The 18065-nt window shown below is 44.9% G+C and overlaps 1 protein-coding gene across 1 annotated transcript in view; it reads left to right on the top strand.

Annotated features, from left to right (window-relative positions):
- The window catches only part of ABCC12 (ATP binding cassette subfamily C member 12), a 75306-nt gene that overhangs the window by 14761 nt on the left and 42480 nt on the right, over positions 1 to 18065 (top strand). Inside the window, 9 exon segments of the mRNA XM_065898360.1 lie at positions 1081 to 1211; positions 4208 to 4363; positions 6923 to 7070; positions 7362 to 7595; positions 8899 to 9072; positions 9461 to 9608; positions 13080 to 13228; positions 15802 to 15866; positions 15868 to 15902. Of these exon segments, the coding sequence (XP_065754432.1) occupies positions 1081 to 1211; positions 4208 to 4363; positions 6923 to 7070; positions 7362 to 7595; positions 8899 to 9072; positions 9461 to 9608; positions 13080 to 13228; positions 15802 to 15866; positions 15868 to 15902 (1240 nt within the window).

Below are 18065 nucleotides of genomic sequence, written 5' to 3'. Positions count from 1 at the left end.
ATGAATCTGATGTTGCTACTACATATACTCTTGAGTAAGTCCCTTTGCCTCTCTGGGCCTTTGTTTCCTCTTCTGTTCAATGAGGAGTTTATAAAAGATTGCATTTGAGGACACTTCTAATTCTGACATGCCATAGGTTTATCAGCCATTAAAACCTCAATGGGAATTGGTTTATTTTATGTTTATAGCCATGAAAAATTCCAGAGAGAATTCATAAGATGGGGACCCATGTATTTATAATAGTGAGGCTTCTGGTTGCAAGTGACAGAAACCAACTTGGTATACTTAGGTTAAAAAAGAGAATTTATTGATAGGATATGGGGAGCAGAATGTCATAGAACTCTAGGGCAAGAATAGAGCTGTGTATCAGGGAAGAACTGGAACTAGAAAACCTTCAGGAATCATTCTTTTTTCTTTTCATTTAGGTGATTGGTGAATGGGGTGGTTGGTTTGTGGACTGGACGGGCACTCCCCAAAGTGTCCTCTCTACCTGGATTGTTGGTTTCCCTTTGTGGCAGTGGTCACAGAAGTGGGGAGAATGTGGGCTTGTTCAGATATGCCTGGTCCTGAGAGGTGGTCTCATTGAAGTTCTCTGATCCTTGGGTGTAGGGACATGGGAACGTGGATGCACAAGCTTGGGTATCTGAAAGAATCAGAGAGAAAAAAAAGGGTTTGTATGTGTGACAAACTTCATTCTGGGTCACAATAAGGCAAAAAATCCACCATCTTGGGGTTCTTTTGCCAGGCTGGGACTCAGTCTTGGTCATGGGCTGGCTTCTGGTAGAATACCTGTAACAGGCTTTTCTGCTCCCAGTCAACCCAAAATGGGAAAGAAGAGGAGCAGAATGTCTTTGCTAATAAGGAAAGCTCTTAGTGGAGTTGAGGGAGTTGTGGGGTCTCTGGCCACGCTCTCCCATGAATGTGGAGGGTTGATTGGTGAAACCAGGTCTGAGTGGTCAGAGAAAAGAAGCTGGTCTGGGTGGAGTAGGGGCTTCCTGATCTCATTCCAGAGAATCTTCTCATCTCCTCATCTCTCTGCTGTACAGTGAAGGTCCCAAAGCCAGGAACACAGGGCTCTAGACTGCCATCAAGACGGTGGGTGATGGCCCCTGCCTTATCTCTGATCTGGACTGGCGAGGCCAGCAGAGATCATTTTCAGAGAGATATGACCCCAGCTTGAAGACCATGATTCCAGTGAGACTCTATGCAAGGTAAGCCAGGAGGAGGATTGGAGGGAGGTCCTAGGCAGAACTTCTAGGAATCATTTCCAGCCCATCAGGAGAGTGGACCCTGACCCTGTTCCCCATGCTGCTGGTCTATATGCTTGTCCTTTTGTCTTTCCATCCATCCATCCATCCATTTTTTTCATTTATTGACCATTCACTTCATGAATCCTCCTGTCCTTTGGTGAAAGGGAGACAATAAAAAATGTTTAAGAGAGCTTTCCATGTGCCAGGACCTGTTCAGGTGCTTTACAAACATCTTCTCATTCACTCTTCACAACCACCCTGAAGGTGTTGTGATTATCTTTATCTGATGGGTGAGTAAGTGAGACACAGCAAGGTTAAATAACTTGCACAAATTTAATCAGGTAGATATTGCTTTGTAACAAACTGCCTCTACATTTAGTAGCCCGAAACAATTGCCATTTATTTAGCTTACAATTTTATGGGTGGGTCAGCAACTTGGGCTAAGCCTAGTTGGGTGATTCATCTGGTCTTGACCAGGCTTTCTTATGCATCTGCTGGTCAACAAGATGGTTATGCTTCTGGGGGTTGACTGGCTGGGGGAAGGTGGGCCACATGGGCTATGAACCTCGAGCAAGCTAACCTGCCCTCGATCACATAGTAATGCAGTAGGTGGCCAAGAGGATGAGATGAAGCATATAGGCCTTCTTGAGACTCAGGCTCAGAACCGGTACACCATTTCTTTCACTGCATTCTATTGGCCAAAGCAAGTCACAAGTCAGCACAGATTCAAGGTGTGGAGAAATGTCTTGAAGGATGGAGCTCCAAGGGTCTGGGATACAGGTGAGGAGAGAGAATTGGGTCAGTTTTGAACCACAGAATAAGAACCCAGGCAGGCTGATTTCCAAGCTCACATGCTTAACTATAGCATCATATTATAATATATATGTATTCTTAACATTACATTAACTATAACATTATAGAAAGCTGCCTTTTCTACATGAGAAGTGCCCTATAGCCTGCCCTCTGAGCAGCAGAAGGCCAAGTAGCATCTTTATAATGAGGTGATACAGCACTGCTCTCTCCTAGAGTCCATGGACCAAAGATACACCTGTGAGCCCTCTAAGGTGAGAGGTGAAGGTTGAAAAGTGAGGGCTTGGTGTACCATCCTTAGCCCCATGCAGAAGAGCTCTAACTACCCACCGTTTTGGCTCAATTTACAATTTCTTTGTGGAGAGGAAATGTGGGATAGTGCTTAAGAGAATGATGGGACCCTGGAGTCAGCAAGCATTGGGTTTGAATCCCTACTTCACCACTGACCAGCTATAAGATTTTGGGCAAGTACCCTAACCTCTTTGTGCCTTGATGTTCTTGTCTATGAAATGGGATCATAATATTTCTCAACTACCTATCTCACTGAGCTGTTGTTAGGATTATATGAGGTGATGCATGACGTCATCATTAAAGTTACCCTCTAGGAAACATTTACTATGCACCAGGCACATAGTACCTTATTAATATTATCTTAGCTTGGGTTCTCCCAAAAGCAGAGGCTGAATCAAAATCTTGGATGCAGGTAGTTTATTTGGGAGGTGATTTCAAGAAGCAGGAGGGAAGATTTAGGGAGAGTGAGAAAGGGAAGGAGAACATGGGGTGTGTCATCAGTGTCACTGCTGTAGACATGGGGACTGGATTCTACTAGGTCCCCCCGAGAAGTGTACAATTTTCCACCCATAGGATGGGCGGTGGGGGTATTTGTCCGTGGGCTCCTGTACTCCATTAGTTAGGTTTTCTTCTTGGGGACATTAGCCCCTTGCAATTCTGGGCTGCACTTATGCTCTGAGAAGACCCCAAACCCAGTAGTGAGAAGAGGCACAGGATACCTGTGAGATGGGATGCTGTCAGCATGAGCCTGAGCAGCACAGCACTGTCCTCCACATCTGAGATCGGAGGTGGATGTGACAAAGATTCTTAACCACTGCGCCACCAGGGACTGCGACTCAGGGCATCTTGACAGCATCTGCTACAAATACCGAGCTCTTTCAGGGCCTGGAATATAACAAACACTCAGCAATTAGTAGATAACACTCTTGTGTCTCTGACTCTCATTCCATCTTAGATGGCTAGTTCCTCAAGGGCAGAAACATATCTCTTCCTCCTTCTTCATTGTTTCTTCCTTTTCTTCTTCCTCCTCTACTTCCCTTTCTCTTTTCTCCCTCCTTTTACCTCCCCTGTCCTCCTTATTTATCTGCTAGCTAATATTTATGTAGCAGCTTACATGTATTAATCCTCACAATAAACCATAAGTTTGCCTCTAGCTCTTGCCTCCTTGCAGCCTCACCTCTACTTTGGCACACTGTACTCTGACCCTCCCCATCCTCCTGAGAGCAAAAGCCAGGCATCCAACTCCTCTGATGATCAGCTACTGGGTCTCCATTTCCTCATGCCAAATGGAGCAGGTACCCTCTTTCCCATGGGGTGGTCACTGGTAGATATTCAACAACTGGCTCACTAAAAAATTCCCTGGTTCATAGCATTTATCACTTTTTTGGTGTAAATTCTCCTACCATGGCTGATTTCAACGTGATGTCACTGAGCGCAAAGTTGGGAACAGACATACGGTAATAGAGCCCTATCCTGTATGGTATTTCCCCCACAGACACCACAGACTTATATAATCTAAAGAACAAATACGAGTAAAATCTAGTAAAATAATCTTGGAAGCTATGAGTTTTGAGTATTGATTGCCTTTGTCTTTAAGATAATTTACTTACATTTATGTAATTTAATTTTTAATATAGGCTGTGTTTAAGAACTGACTTGCAGAATTCCTAAAAATCGAACAATCAGCTCGTGCAAGCTGGTAGGAGCTGGCCCAGCACACCGCTGCTCATGGGGCTGATGATGTGAGTCACAGGTCTGAGCGTGGCTGTGGTTAGCACTGTAGTTAAGAATTCCAGCCGGGGACTCAAGGCAATGACCCCAACAACCTGGAACACCGAGTGTTTCGCTTGTTTTAGGCTGGCACCCAACCCTGTGGATGACGCAGGGCTGCTCTCCTTTCCCACATTCTCTTGGCTCACGCCAGTGATGATGAGAGGCTACAAGCGCATGCTGACTGTGGACACCCTGCCCCCACTGTCACCGTATGACTCATTCGACATCAATGGCAAAAGGTACCAGGATTTGTCTGGGTCACATCTAGAGAGGAGCCCACTTTGGGAAGGGACCCGTGAGTCCTTGTGTGTGCTCCCATTTCCCTTTGCGGAAATCAGCACCCACTGGTTTGGTGGCTGTTCTCATGGCTTATCTCTGAGATGAGGGCTGGGCTGACTGACCTTCGTGGCCTAGTCTCTGGGGAGGTGAGTACTGGGGAGGTTTGGTAGGGAGAATGGACTTCTTGAGAGCCTGAGGCTTCAGGACCATTCTGACAGGGCCATTGGCTATTTTGTAGGAGCACCGCATCGGGGCAAGAGTGGCCGGAATCTCACTTTGCTCTGTACTGGATGGACACCACCTGGGCTGCTTCCAGGCATGGTGTTGTATTTCCCTTTAAAAATTGTCATTAGACTTTTAAAGAAATTTTTTATTTTATATTGGAGTATAGTTGATTAACAATGTTGTGTTAGTTTCAGGTGTTACAGCAAAGTGATTCAGTTATACATATACATGTATCTATTCTTTTTCAAATTCTTTTCCCATTTAGGCTATTACAGAATATTGTGAGCTTTTATATTACAAACTATGTTTAGGTTGAACCAAATGAAAACTTCCAATATTTGACAATTTTGACTTGCAAAAACATGTATTTCATTGATTCAACCTAATTCAGATTCATTATAGAAATGTTAAAGTAACAGAAGTTTAAGCAGTGGAAGTATCCCCACCGTACTCCAGCCCCACTCCCCAGAGGTCAGCACTGTTAAATGCTGGCGTGCAACTGTTCTGGATTTTTTCTACTCAGATTAAACACACCCTGTGTTACCATATTCTGCAGATCAATACCTCTTCTTCTTCCTCCTTACTCACAGGTCATCTTTTTTTCTTTGAACAAAAACTGAAGCATACTATCTCATGGTTAACTATTTTGCTATTTTCAGTGAAGAGTTTATGAAGATTTTTCCACAGCCCAGAACCTCAACTTCATTCTTTCTAACGGCTGCATTGAACTTCAAGGTTCATGTCTTAAACAATGGGGAAGATCTCATCGCCCTCTCTCTGCATTTCTTTCTTCTGGAATTCTCCTTCTCTTTGGCCTCATATGCTTGAAGGGCTGGGAGTTATAATCATGCTCTTGCAATTGCTCCTACAATTGTGCATCCCCTCATCTGTGTCCTGCAGAAATCTCTGTCAGTAGTAGTTTCCAAAATCTATAGTCTGGAGAAAGTTGCCAGGGAGCACGGAGAGAAAGGGGCTGGACCAGTGCCTGTGGACCAGGTTTTCCTTCTACCTCTCTGTCGGTTTTTAATGTTGCCTTCCATCTACCCAACATCAACTTAGATCCTCTTCCCTTCTGTGCTAATGTTCTCCTCCAAAGGCTGACCCACCAAACACATGTTGACAACCTTAATAACACTATCTTCAGTCCATGCCTCTCCTCCAGACTCTGAGTTCATACACCCAGCATCCGACTGGACTTGGATGATTCACAAGCATCCTATATCTAAAGCTGCGTTCTTTTTTTTGTTGTTTTGTTTTTGTTTTGTCTTTTTTACGGTACGTGGGCCTCTCACCGTCGTGGCCGCTCCCGTTGCGGAGCACAGGCTCCGGACATGCAGGCCCAGCGGCCATGGCTCACGGGCCCAGCCACTCTGCGGCATGTGGGATCTTCCTGGACCAGGGCACGAACCCGCGTCCCCTGCATCGGCGGACTCTCAACAACTGAGCCACCAGGGAAGCCCTAAAGCTGCATTCTTGATCTTCAGCTCCACCTGACGATGTTCCCTCTTCCCCCTTTCCCCATCTCTGTGAACTCTATTCCCACAGTTGGTCAAGTCAGAAAACTGGGGCCCCTGATCCCCCTTCTCCTTTTCTCCCACATCTAATTCATCAGTAAGTCCTGTTGTCTCCCCTGACCACGTTTCCCTAAATCCAGTGTCAAGCCACTGCCACCTCCCACCTGGATGCCGATGGTCTCCCACTGTGGTCTCCCTGCTTCCATCTTTACTCCCCACCCCCATAACCCACTACTCTCACAGCAGCCAGATGTTCTTTTAGATATGTAAAATGATCTTGTCATGTTGGCTTAAAAGCCTGCAGTGGCTTCCTTTGCAATCTAATCTCCTTCGTGAGGACCGTGAGATCCCATGAGATCTGGCCCTGCCTTGCCTCCCCGTGTCCCCACACGCCTGTCACACTGGCCTCCTTTCAGATCTTTGAAATGGACAAGCTCCTCCTTGCCCTGGAGAAGATTTTTTTCTTGGTTTCTCTGTTGCCTCAGTGTTTTTATCACAACCAGTATTGTGCCAGAGACAGGCAGGAGGAGGAAATCAAGGCCCGGAAAGAGCCCAAATGCCAGATACCAGATTGTGCTGTGTCAGGGCTCTGCCCGCTGCCTCGCTTATGTCCCATCCACCCTCCAAAAGAAGGGAAAACAAATGCTATTCTTCTGACTCCACCACTGCCAGGGATGGGGGTTGTGCTAAGAATTCTTGCAAACTTTTTTCCATCAGAGTAGCTTTGACCAGCAAGTGGTAATGTAAACCTTTTTCCTTCTTCCTGTTCTTTCATCACAGATTTCGAACCCTTTGGATTGAAGAGGTAGAAAAGATGGGTCCCGAGAAAGCCTCTCTGGGCCGAGTGGTCTGGAAATTCCAGAGGACGCATGTTTTGATGGATATCGTGGCCAATATCCTGTGCCTTATCACGGCAGCCATAGGGCCGGTGAGCGCACTGGCCCTTCTTCTGCCTTGTCTCCCAGGTCCCCAGACTGACAAGGAATGTCATTAGTTACTTCCTCTACGATCTGGTGGGTTTAGTACGTTGCTGTTATCTTTGTGCTTCTTGGGGGTGAATTTTCATAAAGCTAATCCTTTTTGTCAAGCACAGCAGCAGCCGCTGAAATTAATTTAAAAGTTTGCCTCATAAAGTCAGCTTGCTGACATTATCTGAGGCCTCCTGTACCTACCTTGACCCCCAGCAGCACTCTTCTCTCTTCACCGCGCTGTTCTACAGATGACTCTCATTCACCAAATCCTCCAGCCGACCCAGAGCACCTCCAGGAAGGTCTGGGTTGGCATCAGCCTGTGCACAGCCCTTTTCATCACCGAGTTTACCAAAGTTCTCTTTTGGGCCCTTGCCTGGGCCATAAATTACTGCACGGTGATCTGGTTGAAGGTGGCCATCTCCACCCTGGTTTTCGAAAACCTGGTGTCATTCAAGACGCTGACACACATCTCTGTTGGTGAGGTAAGTTGGTCCAGAAGGAGTTTAACTTTAAGAAACTAAATTCCGAGTTTTCTGAATATGTGTGAGATGTGCTTCCTGGATGGAATATCTGCCCCACTTTTGGTTGTCAATATCTTGCCCATCATGTCCCATCTCCTTGCCTAGTGAAGTGGTGGAGACTCAAAACACCAGAAGAATTCAGAGAAAGGAGAGCTCCATTCAAGCTGGAGAATTTGGAAAGGCTTCCCTGTTCCAGTTGGAACAGGGCTTAGGGGTGACCTCATCTAATCCCTTTGACCGTCAGTCAGGACACTGAAGCAGTACAGAGAACACTACAGCATTTAACAAAATTGATTGACTAATGGATCTGATGATTCCAACTGTGTAGTATTTGGGATGCCAAGTCCCAATAAAGACCATGCCTGTTGGACTTCAGAGTTGACATTTTCTTAAGCCCTTAATCCTTAGCAATAAAATCTTCACTCTTTACACAAGAACATTTCCCTGGCCAAGGGAACCCTAGGTGGTGTGAGGTAAGGGAAAAGACTTGTTTCTTTCTTACACTTGCTCTTTCAGTTTGTTCAAAATATTCTATATCAATTATGATTAGATTCAGTTGCATATAACCGAAAACCCCCCCAAACAGTGGCTTAAACAGGATGGATTTATTTCACTCTGTGTAAAAGGAGTCTGGAAGAGGATGATCCGGGGCTGGAGTGGGGACTTCCAGGCTTTTCTATTGTTCTTCATCACTACCTTAGCACGTGGCTCCCATAATGGTTCAGGATGGAAGCTGCAGGTCCAGCCATCCCAACCATATTTCAGAGAGCCGGTAGGAGGAAGGAGACTTCCAAGTTGAGTTGGCTCCCTGTAAGAATTCACCCCCAAAGTTCCATTCAGCACTTTGGCTTATACCTCATTGCCCTTAACATAATTACAAGGTCACCATGCTTCCACAAAGAAGGCTGGGAAATGTGGTCCTTTTGCTGGGCCCATAGATGCCCTGATTAAGCAGGGTTGTACTAATAAGGAAGAAGGAGATAGAGCTATCAGGTAGGCAGCTGGCAAGCTCGCCAGCATGTTCTCAGGTGATACTTAAGCCTTTCTTCATTGGGATTCTCAGTTCTAAAAGACAGGCCTCTCCAAAGTCATACTAAAATGAGACCCACGAAACTCACCCTGTTGGTCCTCTGACAATTCTCTCCACCTATAAGTCAGTTTTTCTCTTCCTTCCTCAGACCCCCTCAGCCATTCCGAAAGCCTTCAGTTGAGGAAATGTTTAGGTGGCCCTTCCAAAGGCTGAACCCATGTGCTTTCTTTCCAGGTGCTCAATATACTATCAAGTGATAGTTATTCTTTGTTTGAAGCTGCCTTGTTTTGTCCCTTGCCAGCCACCATCCTTATCCTAATGGCTGTCTGTGTGGTGTACGCCTTTTTCATTGTGGGGCCCACAGCTCTCGTCGGGATATCCGTGTGTGTGCTATTCATCCCCATCCAGGTAATGGCAGGTCTCTGCTGTTGTACTTCACACACACTCTCACTGAAGTGGACTTTGTGTCCCGGGCCTGGCCCTGAAGCCTGGGCCCGTACTTTGAGCTCACAGACAGTACAGTTTTTATACAACTTGAATTTGAATACCCTGGGGAAGGGGAGCATGCTTCTTCAGTTTGTCAAAGTCCCCAGCACTTTCCTTGCATCCTGGCAATTCACACATTGGCCTCATCTGCCCTGACCCCAGTCGTGTCCCCCAGAGCACGTCAGCCACAACTCAAGGGAAGGATTCAGCTGAGAATCTCGGGCCTGACACTTACACTCCCATCCCTGGATTTTTAGGCCAACTGCAACTCAGCAATTCTCTGAACCCACTGTTTGTACCTCGATTTCAGATGTTTATGGCTAAGCTCAAGTCAGCTTTTCTATGATCAGCAATTTCAGTGACAGATAAGCGAGTTCAGACGATGAATGAGTTTCTGACCTGCATCAAGCTGATTAAAATGTACACCTGGGAGAAATCTTTTACGAACGCCATCCCAGGTAGGATGAGCAGTTGCTGAAAGAACCACTTACCCTGTAGAATGTGCTCTTCTAAGGGGTTCTTAAGGGTCCTGGGGCCCGGCATTCTGAAAGTTGGCTGAAGCGACCCCCGAGCTGATCTGTAGGCTTTTCAAAAAATTACAGAGATTTTAGAATAGACTCAGGCATCTCTTCTGCTGAACCCAAGGGCTCAGCAGGTGAGCGACATATGGTTTAGCCATACTGAGGTCAGTGAATCCTTGTACTGGCCAGTTACCTTTCACAAAAATAGTCCGCTAAAACATTACGAGCAGGAGAAGAGCTGGCTCAGCCTATTTCCTTGACTGGGAAGATGTCCACATGGACACACGCACACACTAACACTTACACACATGTCCCCTCCTCGCCGGCAGCAGCCTCTGTCTCACTGACATGACATGCTTTGGGTAGATAAGAGAATGCATATATAGCTCTTTTGTTTTAAAAATGATATGAAGACTATTTCAATCAAATGAAAATGCAGATCTAATTGCAGGAATAGTTACATAATTGCTGACATAGACTCAGGTGGTTGACTGGTTAATGATTTGAACCACCGTTACAACTAACTCTCTGGATCCACAATTACACTTTTAGACCAGCATGTAATTGGGCCCGAAGCTGTGTATCCACATTTTAGGAAGTGGCTTTAGAAAATCTGCTTTTGAGACTGCCAAAGGAAGTGCCCCCAGGTTGGGATGCTGGCAGCCCTATTGTACCCTCTTTGAAGACACAGAAATACTCCCTCACACACTGAACTCACTTTAATACAATTTATTTGATGTGATTAAATTTGATTCCATTTGACATCATTCAATTTAAAACTCAATTTAATTCAAGTCAGTTTAACTCAATAAATACGTACCAAGTTCCTACTATGTGCAAGGCCATGGGAGTCACACAAAATAATTAGGAAAAGTGTCCCTAGTTTTAAAATTGAGGGAGGATGAGTTAACTAAGCTCAGAAATAGCTATTAGTTTGCTGGCTCTACTTCTAGAATATATCTGGACTCTTTCTGCTTCTCTTCATTCTACTGTCACCCTAGTCCAAGCAATATCCTCTCCCTTCCAGCCTATGGCAAGAACTTCTGGATGCAACCCCTGCTTTCCTCCTTCCCCCTGAAACACACGATGCACTCAGCAGCCAGAGTGACCTTTTAAAAATGTCAGTCAGATCTTGTCTCTCCCCTGCTGAACAAGCTTTAGTGGCCTCTTATCACACTTAGGTTTTTTCAAGTTTAGGTCTTTTGGATGAAGTCCAGATTCCTTCCGATGGGCTATTAGATCTAGCACAGTCGGGCCCCTGCTGACCTCCTGATCTCATCACATCTTATCCCAGGCCTTGATACCTCAGCTTGAGCCACAGAAGCTTTCTGTTTTTAGAACAAGATCCACACCCATTCATGCCTCAGGATCTCTGCCGTTGCTGTTCCCTCTGCCTGGAATGTCTTCTGCTAAGATGTTCATGCTGACTTTGTCTTGACTTTGGGTCTCCTGAAGTCAATGTCACTGACTCAAGAGGCCTTCTTTTTGGCGGTACGCAGGCCTCTCACTGCTGTGGCCTCTCCCGTCGCGGAGCACAGGCTCCGGACGCGCAGGCTCAGCGGCCATGGTTCACGGGCCCAGCCGCTCCGTGACATGTGGGATCTTCCCGGACCGGGGCACGAACTCTCAACCACTGCGCCACCAGGGAAGCCCTCAAGAGGCCTTCTTGACCACAGTCTCAAGCAGGTCCAGTCCCAATTCACCTCTTAATCACTTCATCCTGTTCATTTCTCTCATATCACCCAACACAGTTTGTAATTATCTTATTTACTTGTTTGTTTCTTTGTTGTCTATCGCCCCTACTGGAAGAGCCGAGACCCTGTTTGTCCCTATATTCCCCAGCACCCAGCACAGCCCCTGGCATATAGCAGACATCAGGTTAAAATGTGCTGAATGAGTGAACATGGGAATTAATTATAGGATAAAATGGGTAAAATGCCACAAAAGAAACTGAGGGGAGCTCCACGGGTGTGAGAGATGAGCCTCCTGGCAGAGGTGGCGTTTTAGACAGGCCCTGAAGGATAGCAGGGCGTGGAGGGAAGGAGGTGGCTGGTGTTCTTGAGGGGAAGGGCGTGTGGACAGCATGCTTTGGATCCCAGCCTCTTAAGAGGCAAGTCACTTCACCTGCTAAGCCTTTCCTCTACTGTCAGAAGGGCATAATGATGGCTTCTGCCGTGTCACACTGTGGTGAGAGCAGCCGAGGGAGAGCGTGCCTGTGCAGGGTTCAGCCCAGCACCTGGTCTGTAGGCAGCACTCAGCGAGAAGGGCTGTGACACCATGTTGCTGATGTGAAAGGGTTTTTGCAGAGGACGCTGGGATTCCCATTAAGGACTCTTTAAACAGCAGGGGAGGGAAGCTTGAATTTTATGTGTGAGTGGTGCGGAGTCATAGCCTCATCTGGACTTACGGAAGGGAGATGTGCTCTTGGGTTTTTGCAGCTGTTCCTGAGACAAAAAGGGCAGGGGCCTCAATCTGGCAGTCTTCAGGCTGGCATATGTGTTTTGTTTGGCCCCTACAGTACTTTAACTTTTTCAATTAGTTCCCAACATTTAAGAGTAGGGAGATGTCTCATAAAATTCCACATCTCAGACTTCAAAACAGTCTGGTGAGCCTTGGGACATCCTCGCTCTGGTATTGCTCTCTGCCCACTCCCTTCATTTACCTTACTTGCCTGACCCCTGTAGGCATCTGAGTGTATGACTCCTGACACAGAGAATCAGATCAGGAGGGACCTTGGAAACCATCCAGCAATGGCAGCTGACATGTACTGAACCCCCAGTACATGCTGGCATTGTGCTCTGGGCTGTCTGTGCAGGAGAACAGGGCAGGAGTAATATGTTTCTTTTTTTTTTAATTGAAGTATAGTTGGTTTACAATGTTGTATTAGTTTCAGGTGTACAGTAAAGTGATTCAGTTATACATATATATATTATATATGTATGTATATAATATATATATGTTCTTTTTCAGATTCTTTTCCATTATAGGTTACAAGGTATTGAGTATTGTTCCCTGTGCTCTACAGTAAATCCTTGTTGTTTATCTATTTTATATATAGTAGTGTGTATCTGTTAATCCTAGACTCCTAATTTATCCCTCCCCCTGCCCCTTCCCCTTCGGTATCTATACTTTATTCTCTATGTCTGTGAGTCTCTTTCTGTTTCCTAGATAAGTTCATTTGTATTACTTTTTTAGATTCCACATATAAGTGCTATCATATGATATTTGTCTTTCTCTGTCTGACTTACTTCACTTAGTATGATAATCTCTAGGTCCACCCTTGTTGCTGCAAATGGCAATATTTCATTCATTTTTATGGCTGAGGAGTATTCCATTGAGTAATACGTTTCTTAATGCTGGTGCTTGACAAGCAAAATAAGACCACTGTGGACTGCTTCTATTTCACAGATATAAGGAAGAGGGAAAGGAGATTACTGGAAAAAGCTGGATTTGTCCAAAGTGGAAACTCAACGCTGGCCCCCACTGCATCCACCGTAGCCATTGTACTGATATTCACCTGCCACATCCTCCTGAGATGAAAGCTCGCTGCCCCAGTGGTAAGCACCTCTTTAGAGCTGGCCTCTTCTGTACCCAACTCTGCAAGTGCCAGGTGGGTAGCTCCTCTGGCACTGGCATCAGAACACCCAATCACGGTGAGCCAGAAAACAGCAGAATTCCACCCTGACTTCTAAAACAAGTACTTGAGCTGACTGGGAGCCGAGGAGAGCTTAGTAGCAACTCTTATTCAGTCTACAGCAGGGCAGGGGTAGTAGTTAATGCTGGAACACAATTTTTCATTTGGACATGGAAACCAAAGGAGCCCTTGGCTATTTTATTCTTATTTATCCATAGATACGCCAAGAAGAGAGTTGGTGAAAGTTCTCCGGGTTGGAGGGGTGTCAGTATTGGGAGAGGCAGTGTGGTGTCCGGATCAGGGTCCCCCTTGTTTAAAGTCCGACTCCACACTTGCTAGCTATGACTTACAGCAATTCATGGAACCTCTCTTGTCTCGGTTTTATTATCTGTAAATGGGGTGATGACGGTCCCTATCGTAATGAGGATGGACGCTGTCTTCCACAAAGCACTCGGTCAGCACCTCGAATGCGGTAAATGCTGTATAAGTTGCTGCTGTTCTCATTAGCCTTATGCTCACCCAGGCCAGGCATATTCAGGCTGAAAGCCTCAGAAGGAGAATTGGAGTGAACGTGAGGGGCTCAGGACCTGAGCTAGAGAGGAAATGGCCCCTGACTGAAATAAAGAAACAAACATTTCAGATATTAAAGCAGCGTCTGAAGGGCAAGTGGTTGGAAGAAAGAACGTAAAGGCAAGAAAAAGAGAGAGAGAGAATGAAATTAAAAAGGAGAGGTATGCTCACCAGAAAAGAATTGCACCAAAAATCAGGGATCTGGAGGGGAGGGTGGAGGGACGTTTGAGAAGGCAGGATCCTCTTCTGGGGCATTCGTTGTGGCGCTGTCAATCGAATTATCTTTGGGAGATACTTTAATTTTCTTAGTTTCTTCACACACATTTCTCTCACACACTCTGGGGACTTGAACATAGCCATGAACCGAAAGCCAAAATGAACAGCAATGGTTGATGTACAGAATGAATGCTACTGGATTATAGTGGCTGCTGTCTACCACCCCAAACCAAAAAAAATTTTTTTTCCCAGAACATACCAAGCAAATTAATTTGAAACCAAATTGAGTGCACATTGTTAATATTTTTTAAAACGATGATTTAGAAGAAATCTAGACCAAGAACAAATTCCCTGAATGCGAGGCTCGTATTTCTTTGGCCTAAGAATCCCTTTCAGTCTCCTGCTCTGCCAGAGCCACATGAGTAGGAGGTCAGCCCTGAGGAGCTGTCACATCAGGCAGCCCGGGGGCTGTGCTAGCCAGGGCCTGGGTTTCCTGAGCCAAGATAGTGCTCTAGGACCTGGGGGAGCTGAATTCTCTTTGGGGATGTATTTTGGACCAGATGTGATGAAGGGAGCATCTTTCATCATCCTCTTAATGAACTACCTAGGATTAGTTGAAGCCTAGGGGCCCTGTCCATGGAGCCCATTCAACAGCAGGAAGGATCACTCCAGATTTGTCGATGGAAGTTGTGTTTTTAATTTCTTAGATGGGTGGTTAGGGAGAGGCTGCTAATTACAAGGACAGATGAGAAGATGAAAGCTGAAAGAGATGAGATCATGCCCCCTGTGGGGCACCCACAGAGCAAGGAAACTTGTCTTCATTGAGGCTATATGATATTATCCACCCGCCAGGCAGGGCTCAGTGGGGAAGGCCCTAGTGAAGGGGGGTCATTGTTCATTGTTTTGGAAATGACAGTGGAACCAAGGCTCTCAAATTGGTCCCTTATGTGTGTGTGGAGGCAGGGCATGCAGGCCAGACCCTGAGGGCAGGAGAACCAGCAACCAGCCTGGGCCAGGCACATAATTCTAGGGAGCTTCCACCTTCAACACTGGTCTCTGTGTGGTATGTAAAAGGATGCTCTATCTCTGAAGGGTTAGATGCCTCTGAAGCAACAGAGAGAAGGGGATAATTTAGGAAAAATCTGCATAGGTTTTTTTTTTTTCACGGTACGCGGGCCTCTCACTGTGTGGCCTCTCCCGTTGCAGAGCACAGGCTCCGGACGCTCAGGCTCAGTGGCCATGGCTCACGGGCCCAGCCGCTCCGTGGCATGTGGAATCTTCCCGGACCGGGGCACGAACCCGTGTCCCCTGCATCGGCAGGCGGACTCTCAACCACTGCGCCACCAGGGAAGCCCTGCATAGGTTTTTGAATGAATGGTCTAGGCCAAATAAGGATATTATATGGATGGAGATTTCCAAAGGCCCTCAATTAGAGGCCCTTTTCAGACCTTATCCTCTGGATTGACAGAGATAAGGGGATAAGTTTCCCACCATTTGGGTGAAAATCCAAACGCAAAATAGTTTAAGATGTTAATACCTTCAATTTGCCAACCCATGATTTCTGAGCCATGAAATGAGAAAATTTTTCCTCTGAGAATCCCAACTGTGCTACTGTTTCTCATCTCAGGAAATTTAATCCCCATGGACTTAATGGTTCAAAGCCAAGGCAACATCCCATCCTGAATTCTATACCTCTCTTTTGTTCTTCAGGCATTTAGTGTGATTGCCATGTTTAATGTAATGGAGTTTTCAATTGCAATCTTACCTTTCTCGGTCATTGGCTGAAGGCAATGTCTCTCTAAGGAGAATGAAGATATAACTAACACTGGGTGAGCAGGGAAGAAAGTTCTCATTTTGGGGCAGGAAAATTCCCAGATAAGGGGAGGCTGTGTCAACCCATTGGAGGGCTGGGTCACTGGTTTGGTGGGTGTTGGGAGAAGACCCTCCATTCAGTGTTGGATACACAAATATGCATCAAGCAGGATATAGGCAGAGTATTATAGGTGGCCTGCCCTTTTAGTAAAAATGAGATGGGGTCTCCACCCAGGGAGATTATGTTCCTGACCCTCAACTCTTTCTCCAAGCCATAACTCTTAACTCGTTCCAGGAGTGGAGTTCAGTTTGCACTGAACCATCTCCCCTTTGCCTACCTAGTTTGTCCTAGGATGTGTGTGGTGACAGAAGTGATGAAGACGGTGGCGGGGGGAGACACCATATTTATACACTCATTTAGTCATTTTATTTATTATTCATTCATCAAAGATTTACTGTGTGAGTCCCAAACAGGATCAACACAAAGAGAACCACACAAAGACACATTGTAATTAAAATGGCAAAAATTAAAGATAAAGAGAGACTATTAAAAGCAGCAAGGGAAAGCAACAAGTTACATACAAGGAAACTTCCATAAGGCTATCAGCTGACTTCAGCAGAAACTCTGCAGGTCAGAAGGGAGTGGCACGATATATTTTAAGTGATGAAAGGGGAAAAACTACAACCAAGAATACTCAACACCACACGACTCTCATTCAGATTTGATGGAGAGTTCAAAACTTTACAGACAAGCAAAAGCTAAAAGAGTTCAGAACCATCAAACCAGCTTTACAAGAAATGTTAAAGGGACTTCTCTAAGCTAGAAAGAAAAGAACACAACTAGAAACATGAAAATCACAAAAGGAAAAAGTTTATCAGTAAGGGCAAATATACAGTAAAGGTAGTTAATCAACTATGTATAAAATTGGTAGGAAGGTTAAAAGACAAAAGTAGTAAAATCATCTAAATCCACAATATATAGTTAAGGGATAACAAAACAAATTGATGTAAAATATGGAAAAACAGTACTTGTGGGGGAAGAGAGTAAAAACTCAGGGTTGTTAAAATGCATTTGAAATTAGGAGATCAGCAACTTAAAATAATCGTGTATATATATGTATAGATTGCTATATATAAACCTCATGGTAACCACAAACCATACATTTATAATAGATAAACACACACACAAAAAAAGAAAGGAATCCAAACATAACACTAAAGATAGTCATCAAATCACAAAGGAAGAGAGCAAAAGAAGAAAAGAACAAAAAAGAACTACAAAAACAACCCCAAGACAATTAACAAAATAACAATAACTACCCATTATTACTTTAAATGTAAATAGACTAAATGCTCCAACCAAAAGACATAGAGTGGCTGAATGGATATGAAAACAAAACCGATATACATGCTGCCTGCAAGAGACTCACTTCAGATCTAAAGACACACACAGATTGAAAGTGAGGGGATGGAAAAGACATTCCATGCAGATGGAAATCGAAAGAAAGTTGGAGTAGCAATACTTATATCAGAAAAAATAGACTTTAAAACAAAGACTGTTACAAGAAACAAAGGCATTACATAATGATCAAAGGATCGATCCAAGAAGAAAATATAACAATTATAAATACATATGCACTCAACATAGGACCCACTTAAATACATAAAGCAAATATTAACAGATATAAAGGGAGAAATTGACAGTAGCACAGCAAAGGAAAGCATTGGCAAAACGAAAAGACAACCTACTGAATGGGAGAAAATATTTGCAAATGATGTGACTGATAAGGGGTTAATATCCAACATATATAAACAGCTCATACAACTCAACATCAAAAACCCAAACAACCCAATTAGAAATGGGCAAAAGAACTGAATAGAAATTTTTCCAAAGAGGAAATGCAGATGCCAACAGGCACATGAAAAGATGCTCAACATCGCTAATCATCAGGGAAATACAAATCAAAACCACAATGAGATATCACCTCACACCTGCCAGAATGTCTATCATCAAAAAGAACACAAATTACAAATGTCAGGGAGGATGTGGAAAAAAGAGAACCCTCGTATGCTGTTGGTAGAAGGTAAATTTGTGCAGTCACTATGGAAAACAACACTGTGGAGGTTCCTCAAAAAACTAAAAATAGAACTACCATATGACC

This window comes from Phocoena phocoena, chromosome 20 (assembly GCF_963924675.1).
Source record: "Phocoena phocoena chromosome 20, mPhoPho1.1, whole genome shotgun sequence".
Classification (NCBI taxonomy): Eukaryota; Metazoa; Chordata; class Mammalia; order Artiodactyla; family Phocoenidae; genus Phocoena; species Phocoena phocoena.
Note: the sequence above shows the minus strand (reverse complement) of the source record. Positions and strands in the feature narration are given on the sequence as shown.